The sequence below is a fragment of the Bos indicus genome, chromosome 11 (assembly GCF_029378745.1).
Source record: "Bos indicus isolate NIAB-ARS_2022 breed Sahiwal x Tharparkar chromosome 11, NIAB-ARS_B.indTharparkar_mat_pri_1.0, whole genome shotgun sequence".
Classification (NCBI taxonomy): domain Eukaryota; kingdom Metazoa; phylum Chordata; class Mammalia; order Artiodactyla; family Bovidae; genus Bos; species Bos indicus.
Window position 1 is genome coordinate 103,289,005 of NC_091770.1, and position 17,793 is coordinate 103,306,797.

A 17,793-nucleotide genomic window follows, 5' to 3' on the forward strand; every position below is an offset into this window, starting at 1 on the left:
CAGGACTTACATGCTGAAAACTACAAATTCCTGATGAAAGAAATCTAGGTCTACATAAACGGAGAGACATACCATCCTCACAGATTGAAAGACTCAACGCAGCAAAGACGTCAGCTCTCCCCAAACTGATACACAGGTTTAACACAATTCCTTTCAAAATCCGAGCAACATTTTTTGTAACCATAGACAAGATAATTCTAAAATTCATATAGAAAGGTCACAGAAGTGGAATAGCTAGGACCCTTTTGGAAAAGAATTACGTGGGAGGAATCAGTCTACCTGATTTTAAGACTTACTTGATTACTTACAGTAATCAAGACTGTATGAGGAGAGACAGGCCAACAAACAGAATACGGAAACCCCAAGACAGACCCACAGACATGCCCCACTGATGTTTTACAAAGACACAGACCAATCAGTGAAGGACAGACAACCTCTCAGCAAGCGGTGCTGGAGCAACACCATACCCAGTGGCAAAAAAAAAAAAGAAGTGACCCTCAACGTAAATGTCATACTGACACAAAAATTCATCCAGAACGGATCAGAGCCTAAATGTATGACTTAAAACTAGAAGAGAGCACAGGGGAGCCTCTCTGGGATCCAGGACAATGCAAATACTTTTTCTGTAACGAAAAACTGATAAACTTGACTACTTGACCCAAATTTAAAGCTTCTGCTTGGAACCCCTCATTGCAAGAATGTTAAAAAAACCAATATGGACCAAGACAAGGATGCACGCTCTCACTACTTCTATTCAACACAGTATTGGAGGTCCTCGCCACAGCAGTCAGGACAAGAAAAATAAATAGAAGGCATCAAGACTGGAAGGAAGGAGGCAAAACTGTCACCATGCACAGATAACATTACACTACACGTGGTTTTCCATACAGAAAACCCTAAGACGCCGCACAAAAAGTGCTAGAAACGATCAACAAATTCAGCGAGGCAGCAGGATATAAGATTAAAGTACAGAAATCTCTTGCATTTCTTTATACTGACAATGTAATATCAGAAAGGGAAAGTAAAAAAAAAAATCACTTTAAAAATTGCATCCAAAAAATAATACTTAGGAATAAACCTGACCAAGACAGTCAAACACTCACACGCTAAGAACTGTAAAACACGGATAAAGGAAATCAAAGATGACTCAAAGAAATGGAGAAATATCCCATGCTCTTGGATTGGAAGAATTAATACTGTTAAAATGGCCATACTATCCAATCTACGGACTTAATGTGAGTCCTATCAAATCACCCATGATATTTTTCACAAAACTAGAAGAAATAATCCTACAATTTATATGGAACCATAAAAGACCCAGAATTGCCAAAGCAGTCCTGAGGAAAAAGGACAAAGCTGGAGGCATAACCCTTGCAGCTTCAGACAATCCTACAAAGCAATAGTAATCAAGTAAGTTCAAACAGTAATCAAATAACCAGTAAGCTCAGTTGGTAAAGAATCTGTCTGCAATGCAGGAGACCCAGGTTCGACTCCTGGGTCCAGAAGACTCCGTTGGAGACGGAAATGGCAACCCACTCCAGTATTCTTGCCTGGAGCACCTTATGGAAAGAGAAGCCTGGTGGGCTACAGTCCATGGGGTGGCAAAGAGTCTGACATAACTGAGTAACTGAGCTTGCAAGCACATCCAGTTTTCCCAGCATCTTTCATTAAAGAGACTGTCTTTTTCCCATTTTACATTCTTTTTTTTTCCTATTGTCCACTCTTGTCTCCTTTGTCATAGGTTAACTGACTATGGTGGTTTAGTTGCTAAGTCATGTCCGACTCTTGCAACCCCATGGACCGTAGCCCACCAGGCTCCTCTGTCCATGTGATTTTCCAGGCAAGAATACTGGAGTGGGTTGTCCTTTTCTCCTCCAGGGGATCTTCCTGACCCAGGGATTGAACTCAGGTGTCCTGCGTTTTCTGCACTGCAGGAGGATCCTTTACCACTGAGCCACCTGGGAAGCCCAGAAAGCTGGACAGCCACATGTAAATCAATGAAGTTAGAACATACTCACACCATGTACAAAAATACAAAACACAGAGGAGGACACAGGCAAAACGTTCTCTGACATTAATCACAGCCATATCTTACGATGTCAGTCTCTCCATAAAAGCAAAAGTAAGCAAATGGGGCCTAACCAAATTCAAAAGCTTTTGCACAGCAAAAGAAACCATAAACAAAATGAAAAGACAACCTACAGAATGGGAGAAAACATCTGCCAATGATGCTACCCCCAAGGGGTTAAGTTCCAACATATACAAACAGTTCACACAACTCGGTAGCAGCAACAACAAAAAGGAACAATCGAAACGTGGGCGGAGGACCTAAGCAGACATTTTCCAAAGAAGAAATACAGATGGCGAACAGACGCACGAAAAGATGCCCAACATCGCTAACTATGAGCAGTGCAAGCCAAAGCCACAAGGAGGGATCACCTCACACCAGTCAGAAGCAATTCAGTTCAGCTGCTCAGTCGTGTCTGACTCTATGCAACCCCATGGACTGGAGCATGCCAGGCCTCCCTGTCCATCACCAACTCCTGGAGTTCACTCAAACTCATGTCCATCGAGTGGGTGATGCCATCCAACCATCTCATCCTCTGTCGTCCCCTTCTCCTCCTGCCCTCAATCTTTCCCAGCATCAGGGTCTTTTCCAATGAGTCGGCTCTTCACATCAGGTAGCCAAAGTGTTGGAGTTTCAGCTTCAGCATCAGTCCTTCCAATGAATATTCAGGACTGATTTCCTTTAGGATGGACTGGTTTGATATCCTTGCACTCCACTAGTCTCCAGCAAGAATGGCTATCATCAAAAAATCTACACACAAATCTGGAGAGGGTGTGGAGAAAAGGAAACCCCCTTACACCATTGGTGCGAATATAAACTGGTATAGCCAGTGATGGAAAACAGTATGGAAGCTTCTTAAAAAACTGAAAACAGAGTTTCCACACGATCCAGCAAGCCCACTCCTGGGCTTACACCCAGACAAAATCCTAACTCGAAAAGACACGTGCACCCCAGTGTTCACAGCAGCCAAGACATGGAAGCGACCTAAACGACCATCGACAGAGGAGCGGATAAAGAGGTGCTACACGTACTCGACGCAGTTCCACTCAGCCACAAAGAGAAAGGAGTGTTATCTGCAGCGACACGGATGGATCTAGAGCTCATCAGACAGTGACGCGAGTCACTCAGAGACAGACAGTGTTATATGACATCACTTGTGGAATCTAAAACATGACACTTATTTTCAAAATAAACTTATTTTCAAAACAGAAGCAGACTCACAAAGAAAAGACTTGTGGACGCCGAGGCGGGGGGGTCTGGGGAGGGCTGGGCCGGGAGCACGGAACCAGCAAACACAAACTACTGTATACAAGACAGACAGACAGCAAGTTCCTAGTGCATAGCACGGGGACCACATCCAGTATCTCATAATAAACCGTGATGGAAAAGAATATGACAAAAGAATATATTAAAATGTCTCACAATAAACCACAATGGAAAAATAATATATGTAACACTGTGCAGTACGTCAGGAACTAACACAATACCATAAATCAACTTATACTTCAATTAAAGAAAAATCACAGAATACTGACAACACGAAAGAAAACTGTAACATGTTATGTGAAGACATCAAAGTGTAAAACCAAATGTATGCTCAGAACCCAGTTTTTAAAATAAATGGTATACATATACACACCCCTGGACAGCTAGGAGATCCAACCAGTCCATCCTAAAGGAAATCAGTCCTGAATATTCATTGGAAGGACTGATGCTGAAGCTGAAACTCCAAAACTCTGGCCACCTGATGCGAAGAGCTGACTCACTGGAAAAGACCCTGATGCTGGGAAAGACTGAGGGCAGAAGGAGAAGGGGGTGGCAGAGAATGAGATGGTTGGATGGCATCACCGACTCAATGGACATGAGTTTGAGCAAGCTCTCGGAGGTAGTGAAGGCCCGGGAAGCCTGCCACGTTGCAGTCCATGGGGTCACAGAGTCAGACGTGACTTAGCGACTGAACAACAATAATACATACACATGTGCTGGAAAAAAATAAAAATTGGCTAAAGTCATGGATGAAAGTGAAAAGTGAAAGTGTTAGTCGCTCAGGCATGTCTATTTCTCTGCAACCCCATGAACTGCAGTCTGCCAGGCTCCTCTGTCCATGGGATTCTCCAGACAAGAATACTGGAGTGGGTTGCCATTCCCTTCTCCAGGGGATCTTCCCGACCCGGGGATCAACCCTGAGTCTCCTGCACTGCAGGCAGATTCTTTACTGTCTGAGCCCCCAGGGATGGCCACACCTCATGAAAGAGGGCACACAGATGAAAATTAGCCCATGAGAGATGTCCACCGCCTTAGCCATCCAGGAAATGCAAATCACTACGAGACGCACTGCAGGCCTATCAGAATGACTGAAATGAAAAACAGACACACCAAATGCTGGCAAGGGGGGCGAGGAAGAGAAGGACCACTTACTGAATCACAGACGGGAGGTGCTGGTGGCTGTCACAGCCCAGGAGGGGTGGGAGGCAGGAGGCGTGGGGGGCTACGAAACGGCAGCCCAGGCGTCCCCACAAAGGGTCCGCTGCGTCTCTCAGTTGTCTTTCTTGATGCCAGCTTTATCAAGACACCACTCACACACTAAGATTCGCCCATTTCAAGGGGACTGCACTCCTTTCCTCGGTCAAATAAGACTCCATCACCGGATGGGCCACTTCCGTTCATCCATCCATTCTGTACTATTCACAACAGCATGTGATCTATAATCTCAAAATACAAAGCTAAAAAGAAAGTAGGAACTGAGTGGTCTACCAACTTAAAATTCCCCAGATCCTCATTCATCCTAACACCCTAAGCGAGTGTGCTACGTCCGACTCTTTGAGACCCCATGGACTGTAGCCCGCCAAGCTCCTCTGCCTGTGGGATTCTCCCGGTAAGAATTCTGGAGTGAGCTGCCATGCCCTCCTCCAGGGGATCTTCCAACCCAGGGACTGAACACGTCTCCTGTGGCTCCTGCATTGCAGGTGGATTCTTTACTGCCGAGCCAGCAGCGAACACCCCATACTGACATTAAATTGAATTAACTACTGATGTTTAAATAGTTGGATAATTTGTAAGCACAGGATCCAAACCCTCAATAAGCCGGGCTTTCAGACACACTCCGCTTCTTACATGTGTTCACCAGATCCCACGCCCACGTATCTGGCCATTCTAACACGGCGTGAGCCCAGAGGCCACACCTAAGAGTTTGCATGCAGCAATTAAGACCCAGGGCAGTCAAATAAGTAAATAATTAAACACTTTTGTTTTTTAAGGGGGCTACTAGCAGGCACTTCCTTGGTGGCTCAGATGGTAAAGCGTCTGCCTGCAATGCGGGAGACCCGGGTTCGATCCCTGGGTTGGGAATATCCCCTAACCCACTCCAGTACTCTTGCCTGAAAAACCCCGTGGACGGAGGAGCCTGGTAGGCTACAGTCCATGGGGTCGCAAAGAGTCGGACACGACTGAGCGACCTCGTTAGCAGGCACGGCAGTGGCCAAGAAGCTGGGGGCATATTGAAGGGTGTGTCATTCTGCCCAAAAGTGAAATGTCTGGTTGCTCCAGCAAGTGAAAAGGGACAGATAAAAACGAGGATGAGTACAGGGAGCGCTGTGGGAAGTCCACAGAGAATAACATTTCCCTGCATTTATAATGCCCAGGTGACTCAGATGGTAAAGAATCTGCCTGCAATGGCAGAAGACTTGGGTTCGATCTCTGGGTCGGGAAGATCCCCTGGAGAAGGAAATGGCAACCCTCCAGCATTCTTGCCTGGGAAATCCCATGGACAGAGGAGCTTGGCGGGCTATAGTCCATGGGGTCGCAGAGAGTTGGACACGACTGAGCGACTAACACACACATAATACCTGGACAGGATAAGTCTGAAAAGAAGCCATGAAATGTTAAAATCTGGGCATGATTTGCTCGGCTTTGACGGGCTTGTTCCTAGATGTCGAGTGAAGATGACAGCTGGTGCTGGTGTTAGGTAGGGTCCATCACCCTGCAAGACGAGGTGACCGGGAAAGGGGCTTCACCGCTGCCCCGACGGCTGGTCCAAGTTGCCCCACCATAACTGCCAGTACTTTGCACCAGCCACGACATTTTAAAAAAATTAACAATCTCCACTCCCAAAGCAGTTAGGGATCCTTATAAAGGTGTTACTCATTTCTAACATTATTTTTCTAAATGTACCATCCTTCCAACTAACAGGCAGCCAAGCTAAAGCCATGCCTTGTCCCATTGATCGAATATCCACGTCTCTCCTCATAACAAAACCGACTTCATTTCCCCCAAATCAGACCCTGAAATACACGAAGTCAGATTTTACGTCTGCAGTTTCCCAGAGTCCATCACAAGCGTGTTTTCAGCTGATGAACAGGGAAATGTTTGACGTGGTTTGCCCTGTATTTCTCAACCCACAGGAAGAAGTGCACAGAAGAGGCATCGAATCCAGAGCGATCATCCCGGGCTCAGCGTGGCCCAACCAGTGCCCCTACAGGAACAGAATCCTCACGCTCCCTTCCAGGAGCTCCACGCCAGTATCTGTCCTCACCGTCCACTTACGCTTACTCAGGGAAACAGCGATCAAAGCCTCATACTACAGTTCCGCTCAGTGGTCATGCAGAGTGTCCCCTCCCCCAGGCTGACCCTGCTGGCTTCCCCGTGAGAGGAGCTGATCCCATCCGGTCATCCACAGGTAGCTTCTGCCCCTTGGAAGCTGCAGGCCAGAAGAGGGTTGTCCACAAAATGATGCTTGCCCGCAGTCATCTCCCACGGAGGCGCCCTGCACCGGCTCGCCCTTAGACAGCCGTCACCCCACCAGTGAAGCAGGAGGTTTCCAGACACCATGATGTCCACAAGGGACGGGCTGCTGACCAAGATCCACAGTGAGCGAGACCTAATGCGGGGCTGGTCTGGGAATGCTGGGGAAGAAAACCCTCCTCTTCTGCCCCGATGCGGCTGGGGCCCTCCACGCAGCAGATTCACTTCTATAGGCTACACAAAATGTTCTGGACACTGTGTGCCCTCTCCCCGAGGCTTCAGAGTTCAGAAACAAATACTTTTGCAGAGTCCCTTTACCTTTCATGGTAATGTAGCTACTGGCAGCGGTTCCATGGGAATCTGGCCTCTTTCACTCCCTGAGAGCTGGGCGGCTGAGCCTAACCCGAAAGCCACACTGGCAAAATGCATGGGCTCCCGAGCTCCAGGACGGGGGCGGGCGGGTGGCGATCACAAGAACAGAAACCCACCTCTGCAGTGAGTGAGGTTCCTGAAGATGGATCAGAGCTCCCTTGTGAAACGCAGAGAAACCGAGCAGCTTCAGTAGTTGCCCAGAGCCCAACTGCTCTGGGGCTCCTCTTAACCATGGCGTGTTATGAATCAGAACATGAAACCTACTTCTAAAAACTATACTTGGAAATTATGATCACAAACGGAGGCTGAACAATTGTCAAAAACTTGGGAATGCGGTAAAGAGTGGCTGCGACCTTTCCATGTCCCAGGAGGGACCGCCTGATGAGGCCACCAGGCTTGTTTCATTCTTCAGGGGCCCGAGGTCGCTCTGCTGGGATACTGTCTCACACTGCCCGCATCCCAGACCCTGTGACGTGCTAACTCTTCAACAAGGTGGTGCCCTAGAGACATGCAGCTGGTGATCTCTGCCCAGGAGCAGAGAGAGTCCCAAAGGGGCGGGTGTCCTTGTCTGGGGGACCCTCAGCCATTGTGTAACTAACTGAACAGTCTGAGTGCAACACTCCTTCCTCAGGGACTATAAATACACACAGTTCCTCAAATGCTCTTTGAGCAAGCTTTCCTACGCAAACCATGAAAAAATATTACTCAGCCTTAAGGGGACCCAGGTTCAATCCTTGGGTCAGGAAGATCCTCTGGAGAAGGGAATGGCTACCCACTCCAGTATTCTTGCCTGGACAGTTCCATAGACAGAGGAGCCCAAAGAGTCAGACTCGACTGAGCAACTAACACTTCACTTTCACTTAAAAAGGAAGGGAATCTGTTGATAAACAAAAAGTCCACCATTGAGAGTGAAAAGGCCGCAGGGAGGAGGTATTTGCAATGCTCTTAACACAGAGGCTGTGTGCTCAGAATATCTAAAAATTCTGTAAGTCAATCAAAGAAAGGGAGGCTCAGGAAGGGGGAGGAGGGCAAAGACCTGAATGGGGCTCACAAAGAGAAGACCACAGCAGGCAGGCAGGGCACCTGTCACAGGGATGCAAATAGACCCAGGCGGCGCTGCGCACCTGTCCTGGGCGGGGTCAGCCACAAACACCTGTGTCCTGGCCCCTCCCCTCCCCCCCAGGTGTTCACCCAGCACTCACACCTGGGACCTCCCTAGCAGAGGGTGTCCACAAAAGCCCCGAGGCGAAAAAGATGCTGGGTCCTCAGGAGATTAGATACTGAAATTGTGGACGAGCCCTCTGCAACATCATCTACCAGGAACCCTCCAGACTCCTGCCTGTGGGACACATCTCAGTCTCCACGCTGAGAAGAAGCCGGGCCCTCTCTACAGGAGGTTCAAGAGCAGTGAGCTCTACCATCATGTGATGCAAAGAGTGGACTCCTTGGAAAAGACCCTGATGCTGGGAAAGACTGAAGGCAAGAGGAGAAGGGGGCGGCAGAGGATGAGATGGCTGGATGGCATCACCGACTCGATGGACATGAATCTGAGCAAACTGCAGCAGACAGTGGACGACAGAGGAGCCTAGAGTGCTCAGTCCATGGGTCACAAAGAATCAGGCAGGACTCAGCAGCTGAACAGCAAACAAAGCTCTTCCGAGCGCTAGAGGTTCGAGGTCTGGGTGGGGCCTGGGAGCTGAGCCTTCACCGTCACTGCCGTCACACAGGTATGCTGGCTGTAAAACAACTTAACGCCGTGCGCTTGAGATCGCTGTGCTTTCTTAGGCGGCCTGGCCAAGTGTGCGTAAAACACCCACGTAAATGGTAATAAAAGACGAGCGGAAGCAGTTTGAGAACTGAACAAGGAGCTTAAACGTTGCTTTGTACTCATTACACAAAGGTGTGCTTTTTAAAGGAGAAAATCAGATAAATACAATCACTCTATTAACAATTTTTTGCTCATAAAGCTTTCAGCGCTGCATATAAAGAAAAACCCATGTACAACTTTCAAACAATATAGCACTGGGGAGGGGGCGATGCCCGCCCACAGACCATGTGTCCACAGGCCCACGGACCAGGCACACCCGACCCTGCAGTGGGGCAGCCCGGGGCCCCCCAGGACTCTCGCTCCCACAAGCCCTAATCCAGAAAACCTCAGGCTCTTTGAGCTCAGTACCCAGCTTCCATGAGAAAAGCAGACCATGTCTGTGTGTGCAAGAGGCTCCCTCAACCACCCCAGGCTTTGTTTCAACAGCCTAAATTCCCAGGTCCTATGTCCTCTTTGAATTTAAGGTTAGGAGAAATACCATCACCCCATTTTACAGATGGGGAAACTGTGGCTCTGGGTGGGGAAGGAACTTGCTCACTTGGCCTGAGACCTGGACCCTGGAAGTGGACATGAGGCCTCTGCATCCACAGACAAGACTCAGGACAAAATGCTCCTGGGCCGAAAGCTGAGGCCAAAGAGAGGAGGACGAAGGCCTAGGCTCAGGCCCCGGGTGTTGCCCACAGGGGCTGAGCAAAGCCCAGGGGAAAGAGCCGCCAAGCTCGGTGGGGTGAGTGGGTCATGAGTCCTCGGGGCCGTAGCACAGCCCACTGCCCAGTCTCCTCTGCCTGCTCCAGGGAGAAGCCCCCACCCCCGCCCAAGGCCCCTGCACAGGTCGGGGGAGGTGCAGGGGAGGCTGGGGGCCAGCGCTCACGAGGCCTGCCTGCCCCGGGAGGTCCCGAGAGCTGAGTGCCACCCCCCAACAGCCGTCACGTCACCACACACGGAAGCCACCACCACACCTCTGCGAGTCTCTCACGCTTCCCCTGGGAGCACTGAAGGTAAATACGCTAATTTGACTTCAATCGTGGCTTTTTAAAATGAAACGCACGCTATATTAATTTAGGGCACAGAACCTGAAAACTACTCATGCGTGTGTCTGAGCCTCCCATGCTGGGCAAGAGGGACCTGGCACGTGAAGGGGCCGAGGGGGCAGGAGGGAGACCCACCAGTCGAAGCTCCAAATGTGAGCTGCAGCGGGGACCCGAGACCTGGAGGCCCAGCCTGGCAGCATTGGCTGGGGGGGGGGGCTGCCCCTCAGCTTTGACGCAGAGGACGCTCCCTCTGCAAGGGGCCTGAGGCAGGTGGGGCAGGGTCTGCAGGCCCACGGCGGCCCAGGACCCTTGGGAGAGCCCGGCTCCCTGGTTCCTCCGTCCATGAGCACGTCTAGGCACAGCCTGGAGGCAGGACCCAGCCCGTGACTGTGGGACCCCAGGTCTGCCCCTTGTCGCTTCTGTCTCCAGCCTTGTAGGCTCTTTACAGGGACCCGTGGGTCAGCCCACTGACTGGGGCCTTAGTGAAAGTGTTAGTCGCTCAGTCGTATCCGACTCTGCGTGACCCCCATGGACCATAGCCCACCGTAGCTCCCCTGTCCGTGGAATTCTCTAGGCAAGAATACTGGAGTGGGTTGCCATTCCCTTCTCCAGGGGATCTTCCCAACCCGGGGACTGAAGCTGGGTCTCCCGCACTGTGGGCAGACTCTTTACCGACTGAGTTACCAGGGAAGTGCTGTTAATGCCAGACAGCGTAGAAATGCCCAGCCCAGACTGCGTGCAATCAGCCAACAAAGGATACTGGTACCCTGCTCATCTTATTTTGGGAGGTGCTGTAGGTGCCGGGGGTGGGAGGAATCTCCTCTCCAGACACCTGGTAGGGGGTGAACATCAATACCCCAAGCAGGAAGGACCAGGAAAAGGTCCCCAGCCCGCCGTCCAAGCAGGTGGCCTGTGGGTGTTACAGACTCAGGCCAGCCCCGCCTGGGACCTGCTAAGCCACCCCCACACACTGGAGGGGGGGTGCATGTCACACTTTTCCACACGGTGCACTTTGGCGTGACGGGGCTACCGGTGAGTGAGAGAAACAGACCAGCTCCCAGCACGAGTGTTAAGATGACTGTACGTTCAAGAATAAGTAAGGAACCACACCTGCGCTATTCAGCACCGTGACGACAGCACCAGAGGACCAGCTGGTCTGTCTCCATCACGAGCAGCCCTGACCGTGGTCCCAGGAAGGCGCCCCCTCCACACAAACCGGGGCAGGAGCCTGCCCACTGTCCCTCCAGCCGCCACCCAGGGACCACCAGCCGCACCCCCCAAAGGAGACAGGGGGCCGGAGGAAGAAGCCAATCCAGAAACACAGCAGCCCAGGGCCACGGATCTCCCCTAGTCTCAGGGAGAAGAAACAGTGTTCGTATGAAGTGAACTTCAGATGTTCTGGAACTGAGGAGGGACGTGGGGATGAGTTCCCAAGGAGAAAGACCAAACCAAACTCGGAACCGGGAGGGCCACCATGGGACCGGCCAGGCTCCCAGGCGGCTGGAAACACCCAGAGGGAAGGGCAGGCAGGTGTACACAGGCCGGCCAGCTGCTCATGGGCTAACCTGGCCCACCGCGTGAACCAACGCCCGGCACGCACCATTCCCCAGGCAGCCTGGGCCGGCCACCAGGGCGCCAGGCCAGCCCCGGCCCCTCCTCTCGCCAGGCCAGGCAGGCGCTCCCCCTGCGCCAGGCCATGCAGGGAGGCGGTGCCCAGCGCCCGCTTCCACTGCGGCTCTAACGAATTCCCTCGTGAGGTTTCTTGGAAATCAGTGGCTGCGATGTAATCACAGCTGCCGGGGCTCGGAACACGCCCGCTCGGGGGCTCCGTGCGGTTATAATTATTACGAAACCGCAGTTAAGAAATAGTGAGGAGGAACCGAAACCTTGAGGAATATCTGAGAGCCAGGGGGTGGCGGTCCCACCCCCGCCAGGACAAGGACACGCTTGCCCCTTCCTACTGGTCCCGTGCAGCCATCCTGACCCACGATCAGTCCACTGATGACCTGGGCCAGGTAGCCACTGCTGCCCTGGGGAATCGAGGTGTCTTTATCTTGCCCTGCCTGGCCAGGGCAGCACCTGGACCCCAAAGAATCCCAAGAGTGGGCAGAGCTTTCCACCCCTGGGTCTGCTCTGACTCACCCCTGGGTCCATTTCCTTCCATGAAACAAGCAGGCACGAGACACTCTCCAAAGACCCCTCGGCCCTGACGTGATCTGACAGCTGCTCTGGGCAGCTCATCACCCAGGCAAGACCATGACTTCCAGGGGCTCCCTGCAGGGCGTGGGGTGTGGTTCCCCCAAGAGGGCAGTGGTGGTGGGCTGGGGGTGGGGTCTGATGAGAGAGAACAGCCAGCAGGTCACCCCAAGCCTCTACCTCGGGGTCTTGAGCCAGCGGCTGGACCTGCCTCTTCCTGGGTGGCAGAGGGGTGCCCTTGCTCATAAATCACGGGGCAGGCCTTCGGGGTCACGCTCAGCAACACAGAAAGGAGCCTGCAGAGCAACCCTTCTGTGCGTGCCGAAACCCCACCTGCTGCCCAGACAGTGCCCCCTGCTGGCACCAGACCCCCCCCACCCCCACCCCCTGCTGCAGCCCCAGGTGGGAGGAAGGTCTGGCTGGCCCTGCCCAGAGTGCCAGAGACAGGTCGGCGGGCGGTCCTGAGCTGCCACATCCAACCAACACCCATCAGCAGCCAACCAGCCACCGCAGGTGAGGCCGTCTCACCACCAGAACAGCCCCACTGGCCACGCCCAAGCTCTGGGGTTCACTCCCATCCTTCTCCCCAAAATGAAAAAGACATGCTTTCCATAAGAAGTGCCTTTTTTTGCTAACGTAACCTTCCCGTGTGGACCACTTCTGATTAGGGTTTCATGCCAACAGCCTCAGTTCTGTCAAACTCTGGAGCGAGAGGGGTGATTTGGTGTGTTTTGAGGCTGCAGGAACTCCTAATCCATCAGACATACATGCTGACATGAAAGCCATCAGACCAACATCTCCCCACCCCCCTCTCTGATGGAGACCTCTGTGCGGGCAAGGAACCACTCTGGCACCGGGCTGGAAACCTCACGAGCCTCTCAGCTGTAGAAAGGCGCCATCCTGCCAGACCGGAGGCCTCTCAGGTCGGCACCCCACCTGCCCCCAAAAGAGAGGAGCCAGAGACCAAAACAGCCGGGCTGGGGGTTCTAGAGGCGCCTGGACAGGAGGTCAGAGGGCCAGGGTGGAATCTACGATCAGGAGACACGGGGACAAGATGGCTATTCCTTCCAAGACTGTGGTGGAGAGGTGGGCACAGAGGCAGGTGGGCAATTTGACCTTGACTCCTCTACGGGGCTGAACAGGGTCCCCCAAATTCATGTCTGCCTGGAACCTCAGAATGTGACCATAAGCAAACCAAGGTCTCCGCAGATGCAACTGGTCAAATGAGGTCTTGGTCACCCAGGATGGGCCCCGAGGCCAATGACTGGTGACCCAGGAAGAAAGGAATCTGGACACAGAGGAGAAACCGTGTGGCCCAGAGTTGCGAGAGGCAGCAGAGAGTCCCGCCTGCCGCGCCAGCACCGGGGGCTTCTGGCACCAGGGGCTTTTGGCCTCGGAAGGCTCAGGGGGCCAGGTCTGTGGTGCTGAGGTTCAGGAGCCCGACAAGGAAACTCACAAGCCCTAGGCCCCCCAACAAGGACCCGGCCCCGGGACCTGAGGGAATGGGACCTGCAGGTTTTGGACAGATCTGCTCAACTGGGACAAGGTCTACCAAGGACCAGGGCAGCCCCGGAGCAGCTCCGGGTCAGGAGGCAGAGGCGGCGCGGTGAGCGGGGCTGGGGAGCTGCTCGTCCTGACCCGGCTCGCGGTGCACAGGAGGGGACCAGCGGGGGTGCACCTCCTACCCTCTCCTCGCAGAGCCCATGGCCCGGAGGAAGAGCGGGCCGGGCTGAGGCAGCAGCCGCCCAGCGCCCGGCTCAGAGCTCCTCCACAGGGTACACTGGGCGGATGGGACCTGCCTTTCCAGGAGCAGCTGGTGCTGAGTGGACCTGGCACCCTTCCACGCTCAAGAGCCTCCGAAGACCCAGCTCCGTTCCCCCACCCATCCCCTTCTCCCTCCCCCAACACACAGGGTCCCGCGAGTGGCGAGTGGCCAGCCGCTTACCCCTGCCCCTAACACACCCCTGGCCGCGACCCCCCTCCCTGCACGCTGGGGTTGCTTTAGAAACACACACACCAGACAAATTCCCTGAGGGACCGGACAAAATCTGCCACCGTGCCTCCAGCCGGCAGGGCAGCGGCGCGGGCCCACTGAACACGATCTGAGATGCACCCAGACTGGGGGCGATTCTGCAGAACTGGCCTGGACTCTGGGGTCAAGGTCACGAGAAGCCAAGAGAAGACCTCAGGTTTTCTGGACCAAAGGAGCGTGAGAGACACAGCAAGGCTCGGACGGACACGAGCACACCGGCGATCACACGTTCACAACTGGAGACCATGGAGACAGCCACGCGTCCTCGGAGAGGCCAAGGATAAACCCAGGGAGGGCCATCCGCACAGTGGACCACGCTCAGCTTTAAAAAGGAAGGGGGTCCTGACACAGGCCCCACAGATGAGCCTTGAGGACATGATGCTGACCAAAGGCCAGATGCAGAGGACAAAGGCCGTTTGAATTCCACCCATGTGAGGCCCCGGAGCAGTCAAACCCAGAGACAGGAAGTGGACGGTGGGGCCTGAGGCTGGGAGAGAGAGTGTTTGATGGGGACTGAGTGTCAGTTTGGGAGGATGAGAAAGTTCTGGAAATGGACGTGGTGATGGTTGTTACAGCACTGTGAACGGACTTAATGCCCCCGAGCTGTGCACTGAGAGTGGTTACGATGGCAGATTTTACTATAAGTAACTAGAATGCTCTGAATTAAAATTTTAAAAGCAGACCCGACAGGTGCCTGGAACACGATTTCACAGAAACCCTCTGGCTGTAAAGGGGTCAGGGCTGGGGCCGGTGGGACTCTGCAGTGGCCCTGGGGCTTTGGCCAGGCGGTGGCGGGCCACGCTCGTTTCAGTGGGCCGCACTGCAGCAGGGGTCGCTGACTCAGAAACAGTTCTGCGCTCAGTACGTGCAGCTCCTTGGTGACTTTAATACTGTTCACCCTCCACCCCCTCCTGAGTCACCAGGACCAGTGTCCTCTGCGGCCGGTGCTGGGTGGGGGAAGGGGGCCCTCCCCGACCGCGCTCAGACCTGAGACAGGGACAGCGGGTCCAGGAGGCCGGGGGAGGCCAAGTCAGCACACCCCCGCCCCAGAGAAGGGGCACCCGGTCCTGGGAGCCCCCATGCTCCAGGGTCCACCCCAGGTCCTGGCCAGACAGCCTAAAACCCCTCAGAAGAGCACCTCTGACCGTGGCCAGAACCCTCCTTCTGAGCTTGAGTTGAGGAAGCATGCAGCGTGTCCTCCCAGGAGAGAAGCCCCCCACCCCCCCACCAGGCAGCTGGGGCTGGGGTGGGGAAGGGACAGGAGCCCCCAGATACCTCCCAAGTAGAGCTGGGGGCCGACGCCTATGGATGCAGGGGGTGGGGGGTACTTCCCACTTTCCTGGGTTATCAGGAATCACACGAAAGGCCCAGCACAAACTGCCTGCAGCCTCCCAGCCTCCCAGGCCCTCACCTGGCCAGGCGGTCACCCGCACTGGAACAAAGCCTGGGGCTCTGGACTTGGAGAGGGAGGCAGGAAGAGGCGCTGAGGCCCTGCCACAGGCCCCCGGATCGCGTGTCCACTCCCAGGCCTTCCACGGCCACCTGACGGCATGGTCGAGGCCCAGGAAGCTCAGGGCCCCTGAGGTCTGGGCTCATCTGGACCCAAAGTCCCAGGTCCCAGCCCCACCACCTGGACACCAGGGTCCCCTCTAGGCCCATCCAGGGCCACCTCCTCAGGGCATCTCTGCTCTTACTTTGCCTGTCTGCCTTGACTTCTCCACTATTTCACTCCCACTTCACGACCTTGGTTTTCTTCCAAGGGATGGAAGAGATGCAGGAAGAAGGGATGGGAGGGTCTCAGGGGCCCGAGTCTGCACTGCAGCTCGGGGTCCAGCCCCGAGGGCTCCATGGAGACCTCCCTCCCTCTCCTTTCCAGGCCGCTTCCCGGGACAAGGACTGGCCGACTAAACTGGGTTATGACAATTAACACAAATTCTGCCTCCTGTCCCCAAACTTACATAACCGTAGACACTGTCTCAGGAAAACCCTCCTCCATCGGTGGCCCCATTTCCCGCCCTCGACTAGGGCTTAGCTCCTGAACCAAAGGTCCTTCCAGACTTCCTAGTCTGATTGTGCTGGCCCTTCCCACCCGACGTCCAGCGGCTCACAGGAGCGGTGGCTACTGTCCGTGTGTCCGGCCACCCGCCCGCCCGCCCTCCTGGGCAAGCGCAACACTGAGCCACTGGGCCGGCCAGACCCTCCCCTTTCCTCTAGGCACTAAAGGGTTTCTGCAGCCAGCCTACCACACTGGTTGACTAGGGTCCATCCAGAATCTCAGAATGTGACCTTGTCTGCAAACAGGGTCTTTGCTGGCATAATTAGTAAGATCCTGAGATGGGAGGGATGTGTCCATAGGCCCAAGGATCGTCAGCGCCCCCGGCTCTGGAAGAGGCAAGGAGTCTCCCCAGAGCCGCAGGAGGAACCAGCCCTGGCTGCTCCCTGATCCTGCCGCTGTGTCTCTAGACTGTGAGAGAGTAAGTCTCTGTTGCTTTAAGCCCCCAAATTTATGATCATTTGCTACCCGGGCCCAGGAAAGTGACCCTACCCCCTACCCAGTGACCCCCGTTACCCTCCAGGGTGACCACGAGGCTCACGTCCCTTCCGACCTGCCCTCTCCACAGGCAAACAAGCATCACTGCCCTCCCGGAGCTGGGAGACCCCACAGGGAACTCCCACAGCAGCATTCACAAAGTCGGGGGGGATGCTCTGGCCCTGGTAAGGCAGGGGGCCACCTTCAGACTCGAGGAGCGGGCAGGTGTGAGGGGACGGTCAGAGCCACACGCCAAGCCCCCCACCGCCTTCCCCTGGGGGCTGCCCTGAGCCCCTGGGGAACACCAAGTGCAGTGCTGAGTCAGGCGACAGGAAGGGGTCCTGCACCCAGGGGTGGGGGAGCCCCATCTGCGACTCCAATCCCTTCAGGAGCGACAAGCACTTGGGGTTCGTGGGTCCCCAGGTCCAGCTGCTGCCAGAGCCAGTCAGGCCACCATAACCACTGGGCAAACTGGCCACTTCGTGAAGGCCACCAGGTGCCACCCAGAGCCTGACACAGAGACAACACTCGCTGCACAGACAGCATAGAGTCCGGGGGTGAGCCTGGGGGTCGTGAGCATCCAACCTTCACCCTGCCCACCCCTCCATGTACCCCCCCCAGACAAGGAGCCAGGCCGGGTATGGAGAAAGGGGACAGGCCCTGCCCGGCGTCCGCAGACACAGCCAGGAAACCAACGGCTAGGGGGCCCGGGATGCGGGCTGTCGCCTCTCCCTACCCCGGGAAGGGACCTGCCCGCTCCCCACCCGCTCCCCACGCGCATCTCCATCCTGGGGGGATGGCTCCCGGAGGAGCCAGAGGGCAATTTGCATAATATTCTTTGCAAGTTAATATCAGCCTCTGATAATGATCTCGGCATAGCGTGGAGCGCTAAGGCGGCTGTTACAACACTAAGTAATCATATTTTAAATTATGTTTCCCTTTATAGAAAGGTGTTGCAAAAACACACAGACACGAAATCTGTCTGTTGCAGCCCCC

At 54.5% G+C, this 17,793-nt stretch overlaps 1 protein-coding gene across 5 annotated transcripts in view; it reads right to left on the reverse strand.

Moving 5' to 3' along the window:
• NACC2 (NACC family member 2) overlaps positions 1-17,793 on the reverse strand; it is an 83,740-nt gene that overhangs the window by 59,657 nt on the left and 6,290 nt on the right. Inside the window, exons 1-2 of one of the 5 annotated variants that reach the window (XM_019971096.2) lie at positions 5,914-6,687; positions 4,487-4,791 (exon numbers count right to left, since the gene is read on the reverse strand). The exons of 2 other annotated variants lie outside the window; for them this stretch is intronic. Coding sequence is in view for 1 of the 3 variants with exons in the window: in XM_019971095.2 (XP_019826654.2) it covers positions 6,695-6,729 (35 nt within the window). In the remaining 2 variants the exon portion in view is untranslated. 2 more of the 5 variants (XM_019971095.2, XM_019971097.2) reach the window with 2 other exon arrangements.